This window comes from Acyrthosiphon pisum, chromosome X (assembly GCF_005508785.2).
Source record: "Acyrthosiphon pisum isolate AL4f chromosome X, pea_aphid_22Mar2018_4r6ur, whole genome shotgun sequence".
Lineage (NCBI taxonomy): Eukaryota > Metazoa > Arthropoda > Insecta > Hemiptera > Aphididae > Acyrthosiphon > Acyrthosiphon pisum.
The window spans coordinates 74,922,736-74,945,932 of record NC_042493.1 but is presented as its reverse complement, the minus strand read 5'-3'; the positions used below and the strand labels follow the sequence as shown (position 1 = coordinate 74,945,932).

The 23,197-nt window shown below is 27.8% G+C and overlaps 1 protein-coding gene across 4 annotated transcripts in view; it reads left to right on the top strand.

The window, feature by feature from the left end:
* The window catches only part of LOC100164650 (protein suppressor 2 of zeste), a 68,782-nt gene that overhangs the window by 3,116 nt on the left and 42,469 nt on the right, over positions 1-23,197 (top strand). The window contains exons 2-4 of one of the 4 annotated variants that reach the window (XM_029489162.1): positions 1,815-1,837; positions 4,534-4,652; positions 4,891-4,995. The exons of 1 other annotated variant lie outside the window; for it this stretch is intronic. In XM_029489162.1, the coding sequence (XP_029345022.1) occupies positions 4,621-4,652; positions 4,891-4,995 (137 nt within the window). In that variant the 5' untranslated portion in view covers positions 1,815-1,837; positions 4,534-4,620. The remainder of the gene's footprint in view (positions 1-1,814; positions 1,838-4,533; positions 4,653-4,890; positions 4,996-23,197) is intronic. 2 more of the 4 variants (XM_029489160.1, XM_029489167.1) reach the window with 2 other exon arrangements.

The window sequence follows — 23,197 nt, the reverse complement described above, 5'->3', positions numbered from 1 at the left end:
CAGAGTGTAAATGGGATCAATAGGTTAGGTCATTCGACTTCAATCGAGAATTAATGATGAAATCTCCTACTCGAGTGTACCTTTATATTTACGCATGTTTTCATTCGGCGATTAATGCATTTTTTGTCAGTAACCAACCCAACACGCACACGACGAACACCACTTGTTTATACATAGAAAATATGCAATAAAAAACGTATACCTTTAAACAGGTACCTATTACATATTATAATGATTCCGTTGATAACGGACTTGTTACACCTATTACATTCTAACTTGATTAATTAATATACTTTTCAATACATTTTTAATAAATATACGTTTTTTTAGGTTTTATACTAAATAATGTAAAATATAGTTCAGTATAGGTACAAAATATTTATTTTTGACATAATTTTTCTGCATTTCAATTCTTCATAATATGGTATTATGTATAGGTGGTTATACAAAACAATTTTTATAACTTTTTGTTGTATCCAGGCCACTAGCCACAAACTATATATATGTAAAATAATTTAATTATTTTATATTTTGATGATGGAAGTAAATAATAATGACGATGTCATTTTTGAAATACTTTAGCCTTGTCATACCTTAAATATAGCATTAGGCACTTGGAATACTAATTTAACGTACACCATATCGATTGTTGTCATAGTCTTCCGGATTATAAATAGTTGATTATTTTTTTGATTAATATTTCACTCACAATCATAAAATGTTATTGTGGCAAACTTACCGTATAAATGTGCAAATATAATATCACGACAAAATTAATGAAATGACAACACTCATAGATTTTAAATGAGCTATAATTTAATTTTACATTTTTATTATCCTTCGAAAAATTACGCTTCCAAACCGTTTTATAATTTCATTAAATGTACCTACAAACATATTTGAATAATAGACGAATAGTTTGTTTCGAAAGTCTATAAGTAAAACCGTATTATATTCAATTATTAATTACATTAAATTTTGTTTGTCTTTTTTGCACCTCTACTTCAATTGTTATTCATTTAGGATATGGTTCATTTGTCAAAGTAACCACATAATATTTCATAGATATAATCTGAATATTCTTAACTGTCAAATGGTAAGATTTATATATCTTTAAAGTTTAAAATTTAAATAGTACCTACTCAATTTTTTTCTGTCACTGTACCTTTTTGTGTGTTGTTATATACATGCTTATTATAATTATTAATAATATGTTGTACCCCATAACCCGTATCATAATATCAAGTTAAATAGATATTTCCTCTGAAGATGTATTTGAGCATAACTTGGTTTCATTTTGTACAACATAAATACATGTATGAGATTATAAATAATTGAGCTATGTACCTATTAAACCTATATTTTATGCATATAAAGTTATTATTTCAAAATTAGTTTAGAATTATTAATAGTTTTCATTTGAAATATGATTAATTTAAATCATCTTACGAACTACCTGAAAACATATTAATCAATTTTAATTACAAAATTGCATAAAATCATTTAATAATATATTCATTATGATTTACTATTTAAGAATGCCATATTATTTTAACCAGCTATGACAGTTAAAAAATAATTTCGCTATTTTCATGAAGAAATGTATATAATGTATAATATGCTATTTACTTAATAGAGTATAACTATCTATTATCTAGATTAGTTACAATTAAAATTAAAATATGTACATAAATATTTCATTTAGTTAGGTATATAATTAGGTAGTACCTACCTTAATGCAAAATGTATAAACCTTATGAATATATTTTTTTTTATGATAAATTTAATACATTCGTGATATTATTTTTAAATAGACGCAAAGAAGTGTATTATATTGGTATGTATTCAAACTCTTAAAAATTGTATATATTTTATTAAGTATATTTTATTAGTACAATGTATTATTAATATGTATATACATTTTAAGCTCTAGCTAGATATTCTTGCAATTTGTATTACATGGTGCGCCAACTTGGTTATCGTGGTTAGATTATATTATAAAATATCAAATAACATTTCCAAGGTTCAGATCACCACGCGTTTAATTAATTTATTATAGTTTTGTACATTGTTACGTAGGTATATTATGTTTTGTATGATAAAAACTTTTGGTACAGCATAATGAATTGTACCTACTGTAATTGAAATAGTTTGATTAACATATTTTACTTAATAATGTATTGTTCTGTAGACGATAGGCACCATGAAATTGTATAACAAACATCATAAAATAATACTACGTACCTATAATATGTATGTAATATGTAAAAGTCTTTTCACAGATTTATTTTTAATCGCATATGTTTATCATGTAGGCTTATAGGACTTATGCTCTCGGTAACTCATAATATTTATATATGTTTACATTAAACATGTTTAGGGATCATAAAATTGGATTTTTATAGTAAATCTCGCAGTACATAAAATATAATTGGTAATTTAAATTTTAGTTTTATTTTACTAGTTCAACTTTAAGTTTTTTACGATTTGACTTTTTTTTATGAATTCCAATAATCTCTACCGAGTAATTTAAGGTCCCGATCTTCTTCTCTTACTTTAATTCGGATTAAAATATTTGTTAAAATTATTATAGTTGCAAGGTATAATGAAACAAAAAATATTGTATGGATTAATAGTAATTGTGGTTAAATATAATTATTTTTTTTTACTTACAACTAAAACTAATGCATCGGTATGATAAAAAAAAAAAACTTAACGAGGATCAAGTGTTAGCCGTTATTTACGCTTTGTTGATTTTGTAAAAAGATAGCAGTGGGTATAGTTATTGTTGATTCCAAACCAATGAAAAAAACATCACGTTTTAAAAACTGCTCTGAGCTTTGTTGAAATTTGTTTATTACTGAGATATCTTCAAAATTGTTCTACAGATAGTTGTTGGTAATTTCCAGGTACTCTTATTATAGGCGCAAATAGAGTTTGGGATTTGGGATTTGGGGGGGGGGGGGCTAAAGCCTTACTTTGATAATATTGAATAAGCTTAAAACAAAACGTAGGAAATGTTTGGGGGGGCTATGGGCATTTTTAGGAGGGCTTAGCCCCTAAAGCCAACCCTATTTGCGCCTATGACTTTTATAGTATGTTATACCACTACTTCGTTGGTGTAGTATGCTACCACCAAAAAACTTAATGGGTGTTTAGTGTTTACCGTATTTTACCTACTGATTATTGATTAATAACAATTTATTACATTAAAATTCACTTAATATATTGCTGACGATCATGAAGTATTTTAATACGTTATACATTGTGATGTTGTTTTTACGTCATCTTAAAAAACTTCAAATTAATTGTCGTATTGTGTTTTAATGAGCCGCCATCATTCCTATTTTAGTTGGCGGTCTAACAAATCGGTTACTTAACACATCAAGGTGGAAGTACTCAACATAGACTAACATAATATAATATAATATAAAACTATAAAAGCAAGTTATCGTGGGTCTTGGTGGATATTTACCAATTATCACGATGGCTACTATATATCGCGATAATACTATAATAGCTAAATAACCTATTTAGCTATTATAGTATTGTATCACTGTTAAAATATGTTATTTATCTTAAGAACTCAAGTCACAGGTAGATACTTTCCCCTAATCTTATGAAACAAAAATATAACATTTTTAAGAGTAAGTATGGTAGGTATGAGGTAGGTATGTCATATTTACTGGTATAGCATTATACGTGAATTCAGTTTTTTGGTAGATAGCATACTACACGAGTACCTACCCATTTTTACTCGGCATATTGGAAATTAACACTTTAAAATACTAGATAATTTATTTCCAGTTAATAACTTTTATAATATTAATTGAAACGTTTTTTTTTTTTGTAAACTTTGAGACTTATTAATAACAAGTATGACTTTTAGACACTTACTGTAATACACAATTATAGCTATAATATAGTGTAGTTATATGTTAATAAAATTGGCTTATTGTTTATTTATAAATCGAAATATTAAAAAAAAAAAATATTTATTAAATTATACTTAGGTATATCTAATTAGATGAATTGTTTCATCATAAATGGAGTTACTATTAACATGACCATTTTTAATTTGATTTCTTACAACAAATATTTAAAATAAATATGTTTATCAATGTAATAGTTCAAAAATATTTATCTTTGAAACATTTATTTATGTATAATTGATAAATCAATAATTGCTAATTGATAATGTACCGTCAAAATAGACAACTGCAGTATTGTTATGGCTTATAACTCAAAACATTTCAATTATAACTTACATAATAGTTGAAAAATGTACTATAAAATTCGTTGAAATGCGTACTGATGATCACACAAGAATAATTTCTTATTACGATAACGAGTAATTTGAACTTGTGTGTGAATCCTTGAATTGGCATATTATATTACTACTCAATTACGAACATGAATGACTCTAGAGATGACCCAAGACATTAGTAATAATTTAAAAACCATAATATTTCTATTGAATTGAGTCAAAATAAATTAATTTACTAACTCAATTTTTTTTTTTATTCAATATAGGTATACGTTTGGAATGAGTTACTAATTTGGGAAATGCAAAAAATGTATAAATATTCGTTATAAAAAATATCAAATACGAACCAAACCATGGTCAAACAGTGTTTGAAAAAAATTTTGAAGTAGGCATACCTAAACTTATAAGTATTTTGTTTTTAAATATGTCCAGTTCTTATATCGAAACTACATTATGTTTTCATATATCTGAGTTGTAGTGAGAATCGTTTAACGTGTCCAATATATCTTATAGTAAATACTATTTTCGTGATTCATATTCCAAAATCTCAAAATTTAGAAAACACAATTGAATAGGTACATACCACTTAACTTTTCCAAACTAATTCTTTATTTTATGTGTAGAAAATTTAATATGCCCGGACAACTCTCTGTGTGGCCCGTATGCCTTTTCAGTGTCAATAAACCAGAAATTGGACGCATCAAGAATTCTCATACTTCCTCAAAAAGGTATTTTTTTTCAATTTTTGTCTACACTTCATTGTTTTTGGAATGTAATATTCTTCTGTTCAGATAATAATTATTCTTGTTAATGCTTGAAATCAAACACAAAGTTAATTTTTTCGGATTTATATTTTAAATAGCCGAAAATTAAAATTTAAATAATGCTTTTTAACACAGCGTGCATGGTATTTAAATTGATCAAAATACTAAATTAAAACAATGCAGTGATTAAGATATATGTTTTTAACCGCTTGATAAAAAAAAACATGCCAACAAAATCATACAGTGGTTGCATATAATTATATAATACTAATTCTTTACTTTTAAACGTATAAAAATATTCTAGTTTTGGGACGTGTTTTTGGTTTAAAGTTTAGTCATTTATTAATGTTTAGGTACTTGTCAGTTTTAACTAATTATTACAATTCATTATTATATATTTTATAAATTCGGTCTATTTTACATTATAAAATATAAATTTAAAAATTTATATCTTGCATGAGCTCATGGTTTCGTGTATAGGTACTTGGATCAATTATTAACTTAATTTTGAGTAGGTCCCGGGTTGCCAATTATTAAATATTCATCGCATTCGACATTATTTTATTTATTTTTTCATTAGATTTTCACTAATGCAATCAGATAGGTACATTACTCAGCGGTTAATATTAATATATTCAAGAAACACGTGAATTAAATGTGAACATTCATTTATGTATATTTATTTATGTTAAGGTTTGTATATACATGCGTATAATATATATACACACTATGTAGTTTATGAATATAGATATTATATTGATATCAGATAATATGTATACTATTACTCCCTTACCGAGTCACAACTCACGTATACTACATTCTAATCATTGCTTTGTGATATTTTTTCTTAATGTTTTTTTTGTATAGTTATATTTATAAACTTCCTGCTTGAAGCAAGACACGATTTCTGTGTAAAATAGTGAATATATTTAAAGCTATAAACATCAGCAAACGTGTATAATGTGTATAAAATACTTATAAATATGTAATAGATATTTTGATTCTCGTCTCTTGAGTATAAATCGTCTTAAATTTGGTAACAGGTAACCTATAGAGTATATAGACTATATTATATTATATAACGTTACTATAGTCTCGTGAGTCGTGTATGGACTACAGTTAACTCAAAAAACATGGAAAAACTGCCATAATCACTCTAATTTTCATACGACAGCTTACAACCAAGTTAACCAAATTTAATGTATAGTAATTATTATAATATAGGCACCCACAAGTTATTGTTTCAGTTAGGTAATCAGTAATCGCATATATCCGCAAAAATGTAATATTAATTCTTAATTATAGGTATTACCTATGAAATATTTCACAATATTTGACTAGGGTTGAGCTATTATTTTTCATGATACAGTTAAAATTATTATTTGTTCAGATGATAATTTGTTCTATTTATTAAATACTGATTTATAGTCGGTAGTATTATTAAAATTAACAATCGTTAAATATGATGACTTATAAGTTATAACTTATATAGTTATTCCTATGTAACGCAACAAAATTAATATTTTATTTACAATCAGATTGTCTGGATCTAGATAAAAACTGAAATAAACATTAGTTTGCATATTTAATAATATATAGTTATATCTGTACATTTGATCTAGTAGGTACCTACTTACAGTAAAAGTACTTAATATCCCAAATAAAATAAATAATAGTGACTGGTCCATTGACCATTTTAAAAATTGTTTTACTACCTAGGTATGGTTATTATTAATGATATATTTGTAAAAAATATTGATGATTATCTTTACTGCCGTCCGTGGTTTTAAAATTAGATTATACATTTATTCCACAACGATTTTTCTTAAAGTATTATCTCCATTGTTGTTCTCCTATTATCGATAAACCGGTGCTATGAAAAAAACTGCTATGAACAATACAAGTTGGTAATAATATATTATACTGTGTAGGCCGAACGAGTGTAAATTGATATTAAATGCCAACAAATCAACTAGGTACTTTATTAATAGTTTACGATAAAAAATGCTTTGTGGGAACACATCCGGGGGACATGTTGTTTGAACATTTGTTGTAAATAATTGTTTTTTGCTATAATATATAAATTTTTTTTTTATTTTATCGTTAAAATAGGGTTTCTACTTTTGCCATCATTTTGCAAGTTTAACAGCACTATTATTTTTACTGTGACATGAAACTAGTCTAGAAATTTGCATATAGATGTTATATATAACCTTACGTAATACTGCGTTTACCTATTACTTAAATTAGACATTGATATGTTTATCGGGCTCCATGAATATTAACAGGATCTATTATGTGCATAATTTATATGCACATAGTCATACAACAATAATTTGTTATAGTTTGAAAAATGTTTACGTAGCAAATCTTCCATCTTGCAGCACGGTTATAACTAAAGAATGTAAACAAATATTAGTTACACAGCCAGCAAATTTAGTTAAAAAGTTTATTACTTTCGTTAATGAATTACTTTATTCTTTTATAACTCATTATAGTATACAATATAAATATAATTTAAAAACTAAATGCCCTTTACTCTTAAATTCATAAAAATAACTCACACAAGCTCTAATATGTATGAATTTATTGGCTGCCAAACAATAAGTACAATAAGTACAAGAATATTATTGTTTTGTAAAAATTTTCTTCTGATATGTTTAATATTTTTTGTTATGCATACCTAAAAGATGAATGAGAAAATTATTTTAAAATTTTAACGAAATTCAAAAATAATTCAAAGTTCAAAGTTCTTATAAGTTAGGTACCTACTGTCGTACTAAAATACTACCTACATACTTAGGTATACAAAATAGTCTAAAAAGTAAAAAGTAGTCTGAACTTCGCTCATAATCGTATGTTTTGAATGCATATTGTATGTATAGCTTTCAAATCTATATAATATATTATTATTGCTTATAACACCAAAATATAGCATACCCAACAACTGATAAATATGTCTGTAAGCTTAAAATAATCAATTTCAGTTTTTTTGTTCAGTAGAGTACGATTCCACAAATTTGTTGAATTTTACAAACCATATAGGTACTAGAAAATTGGTACACGATACCGCATGACTTTCATTGCAACGTTGACACAACATTTGTTGGCCCTCGTTTAAATTGTAATAATAATAGTAATAATAATATGCATACACGTCAGGGCTAATTAATTTTAGGCAGGGCATCCAAACTTTAAAATAACGTTATATTTGACAAAAAAAAAAAAAAACGATTGAAATTTGTAAACGTAATTATAGCGGAAAGCGATAGTCAAAAATAATTAAGAACCGCTAAACAAAACATAACAATTAACAAAATATATTATATATCATTAAACAATGCATAACGCATTACGTAGGTAATTTATAGAATACCATTGAATGAAAAATAACACCAAAAATAAATTATTTAAAATCCATGTATTTAAAAGTTATATTGGTTTCGTAGAAATAATTACTCCATGCATACGGACATTAGAAATGATTATATTATTATATTCCGTACCTGGGCCATTACCTACCCGCATTAGTTATTATTAATAAATTTAATAGGTATTGACACTATTCTAAATAACGATAAACGTAAAACTTGTATAACGTTTTAATTCTGAATAACGATAAACGCAAAAAATGTGTAACGTTTTAGTTGTAAATAACATAAAACAGAAATTTTTTTCAAATGAAAGCCTGATTTTAGGCCTGAATAGATCATTTTTTAATATTCTCACACCCCATACGACAATACGGGTCACGGATATACTATATCCGTATACCTACGTACATCTAGTTTTTATGTAGGTATTTATTTGTCACGGGCAAAAGTTGAAGCCAAAGTAACACTTTAATCTGCCTACATTATGGCATTATGTTCGTATGACAAACACAATTGTTGCAATAATTTGTCGTTTCTCGTAATTAAAACCACGATTTCCGTGTTTGTTAAACGCAACCGGACGTGTCTAGATATGCCTGGTCACGTGCCGAAATAATAGGTTTTGGCATTTTGCCTACATGAATATTGGTCACTTGGCGATTAGTCCAGACACACATTGCAAGAAACGATTGAATCGACTTGGTATTCGTGAACCATCTTCATGAAATTATTTGAAAATTAGTCCAAAATATTCAATTTGTATATTTGTATGTGGCTCTATAGTACCTATATATGTACCTAAATTAAGTTTGACACATAAATATTGTGTCATTTAGGGACATTAAGTCCTTAAATACATTTTATTATTTCATAAATTAAATAGTAAAGTACATTCTATAGTCTATACAACTGTATATTGTAATAACTTATTAATGGGTAGTTGTTAGCTGTATATATTATATTTAGGTATATAGCTACATTATGCAATATACCATTTAATACCATACAGTCTGCAAGTTGTTGATTAGATTATTTTTTTGAAAACGTCTACGCATTTAAATCGATATTCGTATTACGAGTAGTTGTTGAGTTATTAAACTTTACGCACTAGGGATAATAGCATTGAGTATACAATATGATATACCTAATAATTATACCCAGTCCTCAATAATCAATAATGGTTTTAAATAAAATATAAAATACATGTAATATTTAGTCCATAGCTCTAGTAATATCGTACTCGAAATATTTTATAAATTATAAAATGATAATAAATTGTTATGATTTTCTAATCATTGCGTAGCCCCCATTTCTTCTTAAGTCGAAACCAATATCAGAATGCATTTTTATCCTTTGTACGCAAAAGTAGGTATCTCAGAAGTCAGGAAGTAGTAGGTACTCGTTTGAGTTTTGATTTATAGGTACCTACATCAACATTTTCAAAAAAATCATCTTCTTTACAATTTTCGATAGAACAAAAAAAGGTGGTTTACATTATAAAAAAAAAAATTTGTATTTGTTTATGTTATCATCCTTAATCTTTCGGTAAGCTTGAGAATTTGAATAAATCGATATATTAAAGGAAAATAGGAGTGAGCAATGAGCATGCTTGGTGAATCATTAACTGTATTGTGGAAATATAATCAATCCGTCTGTGAATTAATAGAAGTCTTATTTTATTCATTTAAATAATAAAGTACAAAAACATCATGATAAAATAGAACCGGGACTTTAGCCCCTCCAAATAAAATATGCATCAACCTCCGCTTTTGTACATACCTAAATATTATACTAGTATTACAGTGGTAGATACGCTCAATGTAAACGCGATGTTTTGTCTTAAGAGTAATATCCGCGAAAACGGAGATAATATTTTAATATTATGTGATATTACGTATAATATGTACACACAGACGAGCGACGGCACCATGACCGCAGGACGTTTATAATATGTATATCATTATTATTGCGGGTCAGTGGCGGCGGTCGTATTTTATACGCGAGTCTTCCGTACTACGTAAGTCCGTCGGCCCTCCCTGGCACTCCACCGTCATAAACCACCCACCCCCTCGCCACACCTAAACCCTAACCCGACCGCGTATATTATGCAGACAACTATAATACAGATAGATACACGAAAACGCGGTACACAGAACGTTATTACGACTAAAAAACACTGCGGGCTTGCACAACCGCGAGTTATTACACATTATTTATGTCGGTGCTAAATAATAATATATTGTACGTAATATACTTACCTACATGGCTACATAAAAATAAATAAATAAATGTATATATATATATAATATATACATAAGCAGTATTGGTATTATTAGGCACATTATAATAGGTACCTACCACAGTCTATTATTATAATATACACTATACAGTAATATTATTATTAGACTGTTCGGGTTATAATAATATGATGGCGTACAGGGTGATGCACCGAGCATGTTTACCCTAATCTCTTTCTCTGTAAATTTATTCAAACTCGAATTTTTAAAATTTGTATTTATACATATTTCATAAAGACCATATTTTCAATTGTATAGATATTTTGTTTGTACCATTTAGTGTCCGATGGTGATTTCAAATGAGAACTAATTTTTTTTAATGTAAATTATAGAGCAGATGATTTTCTTGAATGCGTTTATGTATCTAAATTCTAAATTCTAAATCATCAAAATTGAAATGAGTAGTTTCTGAGTTATTAAAATGCATATACTAAGGATAATATTATCTACTCTTTAAAAACTGCTTTTAAGAAATAAAAAATAAATGTAATATTATATCTAGAATTTACCTAATATTCTCGGAAAAAAGTTTACAAATTGTAAAATGTTGATAGATTATAATAATAATAAATACAATTTTCAAATAGTCATAGCCCTCACCCCATAGGCACAAATAGCGTTTGGGATTTGGGGGGGGGGGGCTAAAGCATTAATTTGATAATATTGAATAAGCTTAAAACAAAACGTAGGAAATGTTTGGGGGGCTATGGACATTTTTGGGAGGGCTTAGCCCCTAAAGCCCCCCCCCTATTTGCGCCTATGCCTCACCCCTCATCACCCAATATGGCATTACCTATAATCTATAAATCTTCCAAAACCATTATCAGTTATCGCGGTCCTTACTCCGCGTCCAAAACAAAATAACTCAAAAAGTGACAAAAACTACCTACTCAAATGAATATTTATTTAGATACATCAACATTTTCGAAAAAATAATATGATTAGGTACCAATATATAGGAAAAAAGGGTGAGTCTAATTTGAAAAAAAGAAGTTCGTGTCGCTAAAGAACCAACTATACACTCCTTAAATGGTATAAAAAAATGTATGTATTTGAAAATATGATCCATATGTATACTTAAGAATTCAAAAAATCCTATTTTGAATAAATTTATTATTTAAGGAATTGATGGGAGTTAGCATGCTTGGTGAATCACCCTGTTCATTATATTATAAGATATTTGAAAGTAAATGATATACTAACGCATAATATAGTATAGGAACTTAATATCATAATTTTTTCGATCGACGAAGTTTTATTGTTTTTTCCTTCGGTGCAACCGTCGTTGAACCCGAACAGCCTCGCGGAAATAAAAATCGCGTAAACGCATACACCTGTAATAATATGTATGATTATTTATTATTATGATAAATCACATATTATATTATTTAGTCTCGTAATTCGTAGTTCGTAACAATAATATAATATAATATTGTATAGTAACGTAACAACTGAAATGTTATGACGCACAAAGGTCAGACGAGATGTTAACAATAATTTTTTGTCTGTTGATGTATTATAATATAGTGTAAGGCATAATATACCTATGCATCATATTATTATTAGTTTGCCATCGAGGCCTGCAGCTTACACATCGCAGCTAGTAATAATAATAATAATAATAATAATAATAATAATAATAATAATAATAATACCTATAACATACCTAGACGATCTCTCGGAACCGAAGCGCCGCGTAAATCTCATCATATCCGTAAACGAAAAACTACCGGCCGGGTATATATCGTCGTAGAGAATATTAATATTATTATAATGCAGTATAGGTATACGAAACCGGTTGCGCCCGTCCCGGTAGTCGTTAGTATATTATATATTTTCGTTATTAGCGGTGAAGACGAAGACGGTGTAACTACATCATACAAGGTGATTCATTTGAGTGTCTAAGAGTAGTTAATTAGTTATAAACTTATAACTTCAACTCGTGGTGAGTGTCTTAAGTTTGACGAGTGAGATAATGGACCAACATTTTGGATACCCCTATGCCACCTACTCTGCTCTCCTAAACCTTAATCCTCAAAAGTCATAACTTACTACTACCCTTTCAAAATATGATTTTTATATAGAAACACTCCAAACAAATATTCAGCTTTGGAATATGAAATTAAAAATGTAAGTAGGTAATATGCTGTAATTCAAATAAATAAGAATACTTGAAAAATGTTGTTTTTCAATGATATAAAATTATGTAGGAAAAAACATGTTGGTAAAAATTTAAAATTGAGTGTGGACACCTATAAATGGATCACCTTGTATGGTTGTAGGTAACTGTATATATATATACCTAATATCGTTCTACGCAAACACACACGCACGTGAAATCTATACCACAAAACCATAAAACGAAAATGCATAAAATAATAAATAATAATAATAATATTATTTTAGGTACCTATAGATGTAGGTACCCATGCATTATAATAATATATGTTATTTAACGCGCGTCGCGCAGGTAATAATTATAACAACGTGAACACACGTTCGAGTGCTCTACATAATATTTTTATTAATATTATTATTACTCGTTTGACTATATACTATTAATGTGTGTGTGTTAGTAAGTTATACTCAAACTTAACACTCACACACACGGACACACGCGCGCGCGCACGCACACACAGTCCGCCGGCGGCGCCGCGTTCCTTCCGTTAATAAAAAGTCTGCCGCCGCGGCCAATAGCCAATCAATTCGCATCAATTAATTTATCATTGTTTAATCATCGTAGTCGCCGTGTCCGTGTTCGTCGCCGGCTGTTGCTCTCTGCGCAAATTGATATTAAAACGTTATTATAATGTACATACGCGCGTATACATTGTATAATATTATATATTAATTTAATCTGTTGTAATAATAATAATAATATTGTGGATCGTGCTAGGGTCGGACGAGCGCGCGCGCCGAATTAACATACATACGCGAGCACCGCCGCCGCGTCTTTGCTATTATTATGTTTTTAATGCTATACTTATTGCCGCGTTGTTATTGGACCAATTTCATATTATTATGAGGCTATAGAATTTATGAAATGTGCATCGTTCGATTCGTTAAAATGGGTATGCGGAGTAATAAGAAAAGTGGGTTGTTGATAATAATAATAACTTATTATAACTCGTCGGTGTATGCACATAAACGATGATGAATAGGTATAATAATATTTTAATCGCTTATGATTCAGTTAATTAATTTTAGTTAGGTATTTAATTTGTCGCCGTTTCGTATAGATAAGGAAAAAATACTGGACCGCATATTATTATTTATATATTATTAAAATTTTTTTTTTTTTAGATATATTTATCCCGTTATGCGTTTACCTATATATACTATACCTATATATTATACTGTAGATACTACTTATCATAATTCGTCCGCGAGCATAACAAAAAAATACGCGATCAAACACACGATTTCTGACGAATAGAAAACCTTAAGCACGTGTACACTTTTTCTGCGGGATAGCCATCGAAACACGCAAAATTATATTCGCGGAACGAATTTGTTTATCGCTGTCGGTAGTCGGTGAATCGTTTGAAGAGATACGCGAAAAATAATATTTCCGATTGCGATTTATTGAACCTATCGCAATATGTTATATTGATGGAGGTGTACCACCTACGCAATATGGTATCTTTCTAGCAACACTCGCGGCACTCATCGTAGTTGCGTCTATATTATATGTCTGACTATTATCGACCAGACAAACTGTGGTAAGCCGAAAGCTTCTAACCGGTAGGTATGCGTAGTTCGACCGTCGCGTCGTGGTGTTCAATTATATAAATTATATATATTCCTACATGTATAAATTTATTAAAATAAATAATATGTATACTGCACTGTTATAATATCGTGTATTCGATATGCAATACGCCGCAACTATACCAGTACCCAACTATCTGTAAACTGTAAACTGGTATTTTTTATTTATTTTTAACATATTATACATATTTTATATAATGCTCATCGTACCGTTCGTTCTTCATTGCCAATTGTCGCGTACTAAAATTTTTTATTCGACAATTCCCAGTTGTTCATTTCCCGAAATTTAATATGATTTTTTAACACTCTATTCGTCAAACAAATTTTAATTCGTTTATTAGAACTTATTTGAATATATATTATACTCGACAACTCACGAGATACTACCTACACTTACATAATATGATAATAAAATATAAAATGTCATGAAGAAAGCTGCACGTATGTTTTGGTTTTACACATGGCATATCGACGAATACGAATCGTAAAAAAATGACAATGTCCATTTAATGATTTTGTATTCGTATTTCATGAAACGTAATGAAAAAATGGTGCCCATTTCATAATGGGTAAAAACGATTTCACTAAGTAGCTGCAACAGGTGTATGACAGGTAGACATGGATATTATATTGTAATTTGTAATACAATAATTATTGTACGTGACGATACGATCAATGGTAGTGCCAAATGGCGATCATCGTAATATTATTTTGTAAAAGATTTATCGGCGAAGGTGTGGCGGTGTATCTCCTATCGGCATTCGGTGCTGCAGCAACATCAAACGCAGATTTCTCCTACAACGAAATCAGGTTGACGCCAATGCGTTCTGTTGGACATCCAACATTATCATATTATTGCAGTCAGATAAAAATATTAACTTACCAATACCTTTCTTCGTGCAGATCGTATCGACAATACTCGTATTATTATTTATCGTTATATTCATTTCGATCGAATGTAACGGAATAGGCATACAATATTGTTATTGTTATTATAATTGCCTATTTACCGTATACCACTAAAGCTGCATCTGATCGTGGAATATAAGAAATCAAAAATATTCGTAGGTACACGATAAAATTTCTCACAATATAATTCATAGGCAATTCAGGGAACATTTTGCAGATTATGTGCTGAAATTTTTGAAAAAATTAATTTGCCACATGCCAGGAATAACACTGTTCATATTGTAAGTAGGTATCTATAGACAATTTTTTTTTAACATCAGGTACCTATATTTTTTGTTAGTTTTACAAGTTAATGAATCACAAGCTGCATTAGCTTCATCCATATTATATTAACGTATTATTCCTGTTTTCATTTGATCGAATTCTTTGTGGAAATAAACTTTCACAACTATATATTATGTTGCGAATATTGAATGTATTTGAAATTAGCAACTTTTTTCAAAGTATAAAATATTATATCTGGAAGTGAGTTCCAAACTTTCAAAATTGTATTATGTTGAATTGTATTATTTAGAAATAACGGGGAACATTTTCACTATTTTTTAATTTCATTAAATACATGATAAAACAATGAAATAAAAATACTTAAAGTACGTCGTATATATCGTATGTGTATAACGTGCATCTTTTGGCAAGCATACCATAGGTTTGTAACCTCATGCTATATAGGTGTAAGGTACCTATTTATGGTAAAACATATAAACCTAATAACAACTACATGACGCTGCAACGAGGAGGAAGTATCTTATACCTTTTGATATTTGTCAATTGTATTTAGTATCCAGATAATTTTTCCTATAGGTGATCTTGTATATTTTTATTTATTTGAGTTAATAGATACTAGATACAATTTGAGAAAACAGTTTTAAAATTTAAAAAAAAAATAATAATTTATATTCATATAAGTTTTTTAATTTTCCTCATGTTATTTCCATATAACTGATGGACGTAAACATAAAATTACAATCGTAAAAAAAGTTTGAAAATCTCTGCAATAGTATCTGTACTAATTTATATCAGTAATCACTAACCCGTGTATATTACAAATTATTTTAGAATTAGAAAAAAAATTATAGTAATATTAAACGCAGTTAATGGTATAATATGTATGTGTAGGAAGTTAAGTAAATTTTGGAAAATTATGTTATAGGGACTACTATCATGTCTACTAGCTCTCTGTGTTGTACATATTTTATATTATTATAACTTATTCCTCAGTAAGTATATAGCATTACCTATATAACTAAAAAACTAGGTATATTAAGTTAAATAAATAAAATTGAAGTATTTCACATTTTAAGTTTTGACAGTTTTACTTATATTATATATCTAGGTACCTACTGGCTACTACCTAATACCTATCTACTTATCTAGTAACAGTATTTATTTAAATGTTCAATGTAACTTGTATCCAGAAATAAACAGTGATGTAAGTATATACTATTTTTCAAGTAGGAATCTTTGCCAGTAAAACTTTATTAATTAATAATACCCACTATTGTATGTAAAATGGTTTAGTACCCATTAAAAATTATTTAAATTACACACTAGTACTTCTTAAAAGTAAGAATTTATTAGTATATTTTATTATTACTAGGTATTCAAATAATAATATGATACTGATACCTACCTCAGTATATTGACTTTCCAGTTGTATATAATAATATAATATTAGGTATATACCTACGATATTATGATAATTAATTTATGTACTATGGCACTGTGTATCCCTTACACATTTTTATCATTCGGATTATTTAGAAACGTTTTAGTCCCAATAATCACATAAAAAAATTAATTTATTAATTTCTATTTAAATTAGGTAAATGGTGTTATAAAATATGACAAAACTCAAATGTAATTATATGATTTAACTTTTTGTTGAGGTAATGCAAAATGGCTACCTCAAACTCCGTAATCACCCGACAAATAAAACAATATATTAAGCTTATTATCTGTTGGGACAAACACGGTGAGATACGTTGAATATATTTTACATTATAATATACATTCTACATTTCTATAAACAACCTACCTCTTATATTCCTAATTAGATAGCATATTATCTAGAATCTCCCCTAGCCATATATTTTGTTTTAACCTGTGTAATTATTTTAAACATTTAAAGCGGGCCCAAATGTCAAGTAATTATAATATCAGTAATAGTTATTTAAAGTAGTCCGCAATTGAGCACTGTTATTTATTATTAATAAATACATTTGATTAAATTAATTATTATTTAGTATACACAAATTCCAAATGGATATAAATCAACAATATCACCCTATCCCTAAATCTTGTTCTTATTACTCTGGTAGACGTCCGATATATATTATAGGTACATATTAGTATATAATTATAAGAATATATTTTACGATTGAAATGTTATTAGCCCGTATTTATGTGGTTTAAACCATAATTTAAAGTATATTTATTGTAGGTATATATAGGTGCGTGTATTCACCAACATATGCCAATAAACCTAATAACAAGGTACAGTTATATATAACACATATAATATTATATGTGTTATATATAACACATATAATATTATATGTATTATATACTTTTATATGATTAATGAATATACTTAAAATACTTTATGTTATAAATATAACATGTTTATGTTATATTTTAGATATTATTGAACATTCTGGACCTATCTTTTATATATATATATATATATCTTTCTCTAGGAAGTATATTATTATAAATTGTATACTTATAAACGTCTATTAACTCAATCAAAGCCAATTTAGTTCACATCAAAAATATATATAATATAAATATGCCACTATACATATTCGTATACTCTAAACCGTCATTCGTAGTTTTTCGTTGTGGCCTGTATTAATTTCCAAAAGGCGTACACGAGAGTTGTATTAATATACAACCGATGTATAATGTATAAATATAGTTACTATAGTACTATATAGGTACCTATAGGTACCTATTAAAAATAAGGGTTTGAATTTTTGTTTTATATATTTTTAATTACATTTTGGGCCTTAACATAACAATTTTGGTTTACAATGCTGGCATATTTGTATTTAATAAATATAATAAATATAGTACCGTTAATTGATACGAATTACGAGTCTTAACCACATGATTAGATTTTAGTGATTGTATACAAAATATAATATAATATAATATATATATGGTATCTCTTATAAATTTTAAATCCGATATAACAAACGATATTTTTTGGAATGATATAAAAAATAATTATTATTTATATGCGGTGTACATACGTGCCAGTCTGTTCGATGGTACAACGAAATGTATTGTCAACACAAAATATATCAATAATAAATCATATATTTTGCTATTTGATATTTAAAATGAATTTTTGGTGCAAGACAATTATACAACTACGTATATTGTTTTTTTAATATTTAAACCATATTTTAGTTTAACGATCGATTTTGAACAAAGCTCGGATTTTACTCAAAAATTGTCTGGATTTGGTTTAAAACAGATTGTTTGATTTAATCTGTTAGGGGTTTCGGTGCCGGTGCGTTTTTTGGTACAAAAATATGTCTTACAGGAAAAACTCTCACGACCTGTAGAATTGTCGGACTTCGTTAATTTTTTTTTTATCTTAAAGTAGAGAACATTTTGTAGGTCGGATCAAAGCCCGATTTTGAAAACTATAACTATAGAAACTGGAATATGCATTTGAAAAATGCATAATATTTGTCCTTTTTCAAACGTATTTTTCTACTACTATTCAAAGTAAAATAAAAAATCGAGCTTTGATCTGACCTGTAGAAACTTCTCATCTTTGAGATAAAAAAAAAGTTTACGAAATCAGACTATTCTACAGGGAGTGAGAGTTTTTCCCGTGAAGTCATTTCGTTGATATAATACACCGTATCGACCCTGTCTAAATAAGTATCGAGCTGTAGATTAGTGGAAAAGTATTATAATTAAGGCAATAACTAAAATATAAAATATAATATTCAAATGGCATAGAAATTTCGAAAATTGGAAATACTGGCACCGACACCCTTAACAGTTTTTCTATGAATTAATAATTGTCTTAACGTCAGAATCTAAAATAGTTCTTATAATTATAACCACTTTTAAGGTTGGTATAGAATATTTTATATTATTTAATATGAGTATATTTCAATGGGATATATATGCCATTAGATGTATGATTTTTTCAGATTTGGTTATATATTACTATATTAGAAACTTTTTTTGACCTGGAATTACACATACGAATCAAACTAAATATGGAAATCAGAAATATTAATTCACAAATTAATTTATTGAAACCTTATTTCTTTTTTGCAATTGAGTATCTAATAATAATTATATTTTTTCAAGTGATGAATTTAATTGTTTAATCTATATTGTATGCATAATACATTTATCATAAACCTGTCATCATTGATGTCAAAGTAATGTTTAAATTAATATTGACAATATTGACAAGTCCTTTAACAACGAGTAAATTTCATGGCTGATAATTACAAAATAAATATTTTATGTATATAGGTACACTGAGAGAGGCTAATTATTGATAGAACCCAAAATTATGTATTCGTGTAATTAAATAATTATTTTTAACTTATCTAATACATATTTGTTCTTACTTTTATCTGGAAAACAGAAACAAAACTCAATAAATCTATTCAACATAAAAAAAATGTTAAAATATATAATATTATTTAAACGCTCGAAAGTGATTTAAATATTATTTTTAAGCAAATCTCTCTAAACAATTATCTTGACATGAATACATATATTTAATATAATTCGTTTCATTATAATATAGAGTCGTACAAACATTTTAAAACTAGTAGGTAACATCGGCTAAACAAGTTATTTAAATTTATGAAGTTTTAGGTTTTATTGGTCATGTATTCAAATCAATCAAATTAAAAATAAAAAGAATTCAGCAAAGAATTTCAACGGCGCATTGAATTAGGCAAAATTATAGCTCCGATGTAAATTTAGAATTAAATTTTAAATCTTATGAAGCAGGTAGTTAATAATATCGTTTATAAACAATAATAATGTATAATAATTTTTTATGTATTATTTTAGATAATTATTATCTATAATTACAAGAGTATTAAAAACGAGAAAGCGTGTTGTATAATTAAACACGAAAAAAGGTTATTTTTAAATTACAAAATCGATAAAAAAAAATTAATTATATTCAATTTTATGTTTCTTTTTTCTAGAGCATCAATTCTAACCATCAGTAATCAGTATTTTTTCTCCTGAAATCGAAATCAAAATTGCGCTAATTATATTCTAATATTTTATTATTTTAAATAGGTAGTTTAAAAAGTTTAATTAAAATGTAAAAAAAAAAAGAAATTACCAACATCTCGAGATTCAATATCACTTAGATCGACGATAAAACTGTTATCGGTTATAAATTGATCGACCAATATGATGTAAATGAGGTTTGGTATGATCGATATATTTTTGATCAGCCACGCGTGCAGATAGTTTGTAGAATCGTTTTTCAAATGCGATGATTATCACTTCATTTATAATAGAAATATGACAAATTCGTTTTTCCCAAAAGTATTTTAGCTGTTGTTTCACTCTTATATTATAGGTACTATGGATTCTTAATCTATAGGTATTACTATTGGCCGAGAAAAATCTGAGTTAATTAGTTGATTCGATTAACTGACAGATATAATAATACTAATCGAATATTTACATTTAATTATGTGTTTAAGTGACTTAACGCTGAAAGATTTCAAGGTCTATTTTGTTACCTATTGAATATTTAGTTCAAATATAGTTAAATGGAATAGAAATATATTTGTACCTATATATTATTTGTATTAAGCCCCTACATACACTCAAAATATTATGGTATTTCCATTTAGTTGATTTCAGGAATTCATACTACCTACTTAAAAGTATATATATTTCCAATTGTAATTGAACCTAGTTCATTTATTATTTTTTTAATAAGATAATACAGAATATGTCAGTTTGATAATTTGTATTAAACATAATATTATGGATCAATATTAACGTTATAAAAGATGTGGCAATGGCAAATCTATTGCACGTAGATCAGAGATTGATCAAGCCAGATTGACCAATTTCAACTGCAGAAAAATATTTAAATAAAAGTAATTTTATTCAAAAAAATGCATGCAATTTTTAACTCTGAATACAATAAACAAAATAAACTATATAGGTACCTACATTTTTTTTAAGCATTTACAGATAGCCGATAGGTATTAGGTACCTATATAAGCTGCAGCCAACTGGCAAATGTACATTATACCTGTTAGGTATGTTAAATAAATAGTTACAAAATATACAACATTAAATAACATGGTTTATTTGCGTTCGATATGAGCACGAAAGTACACAATAATATTATTACTGTTTACAATATTACTCGCAACGAGTATTATAAGTTGCAACAGACCGCCATCTTATTCCGCGATCATCACTTTAACCATTGACTTATCGTTGGATATACATCAAAATCAAGTTCCTAATCAGATACGCCTTTTATAGTTTTATATTATACTTAACACGTGTATAATATATAATTTATATTCAACTCGCTGCGTGCCTGCGTATACTTAGCGTATAAATTATAAATAAAATATTTCTCACAAAAAATCCGCAAACTCTAATATCATAATAATATATTCAACCGTTTCCAGAGTACGTGAGTTCGTGTGAGAACGCAACAGCTTTATAGGTAGTCTGTAAATCCGAGTGTAGTATGTTGTCTTAATGCCTTATACCTATCGTGTCGTGACTCGTTTTCATTTCACACGTTTTTTTTTTCACCTTACAACAATAACGACAATTGTTGGTAATCGCGTGTGTCGAATGTGTGTTGGTAAATACTGTAATTCGTTAATCATCTACGTTGTTGACATTCGATGTTACACTGTTACGTCTGTTTTTATTATACTATCTCTCACCCTTTGCAAAATATCAATACTACCTATATTACCACTACAATATACTTACTTGGCTATATTATGTTTATTTTGCATATTCATGCACAAACGAATTTTAATATTGAAATGATAGTATGATACTTTAATTGACTTCCGAAACATAAATAGATAAAAAAAAATATATGACTCTTTAATCATCTATTCAATCGAGACGGATACACTAAAAGATAATACCTACTAGTAGAGGTGCTTGGAGGATGCCATAGTTTACAAATTTAATTTAATTTTGGAATCCTAAACTGACTAGTTCCAAACTTTTTTTTTTTAATTTGATTGTCATTATTTCGTTGATTACAAGTAATTAAAAACTTCAATAGTAGGTATAGCTATACTATGATAATCATCTTCTATTATTATGTACTAATATTATTAATAATATTTTTTATTCGTAAGAATGTTGTGAGATAGGGACAAAAAATAAAATTATCGAAAATGATTTAAACAATATAACATGGCACAACAACGTAAAAAACATTTAACATTTACCTCGGGCAGTTGTTCTTTGCCACCTTAAATCTGATAGTCGGATTTTATTAAATTAGAAAACATGCTGCTGCATCAGGTGTATATGTAAGAAATCGCCACCGTTCACTCATGTTAGCCACGAATATTATCTTAGTAGGTACATACTACATACAACACTATAAAGTAGGTATATATCGAATTCTCAATCTCTTCGTCTTTTAATCGTCCTACCGCTGCGAGTACAACTCCGGGTCGTCTACGTATAGTCTCGGATTTCTTAGGTAGATACTGCTGCAGATCACTGGTTGTGCTGCCA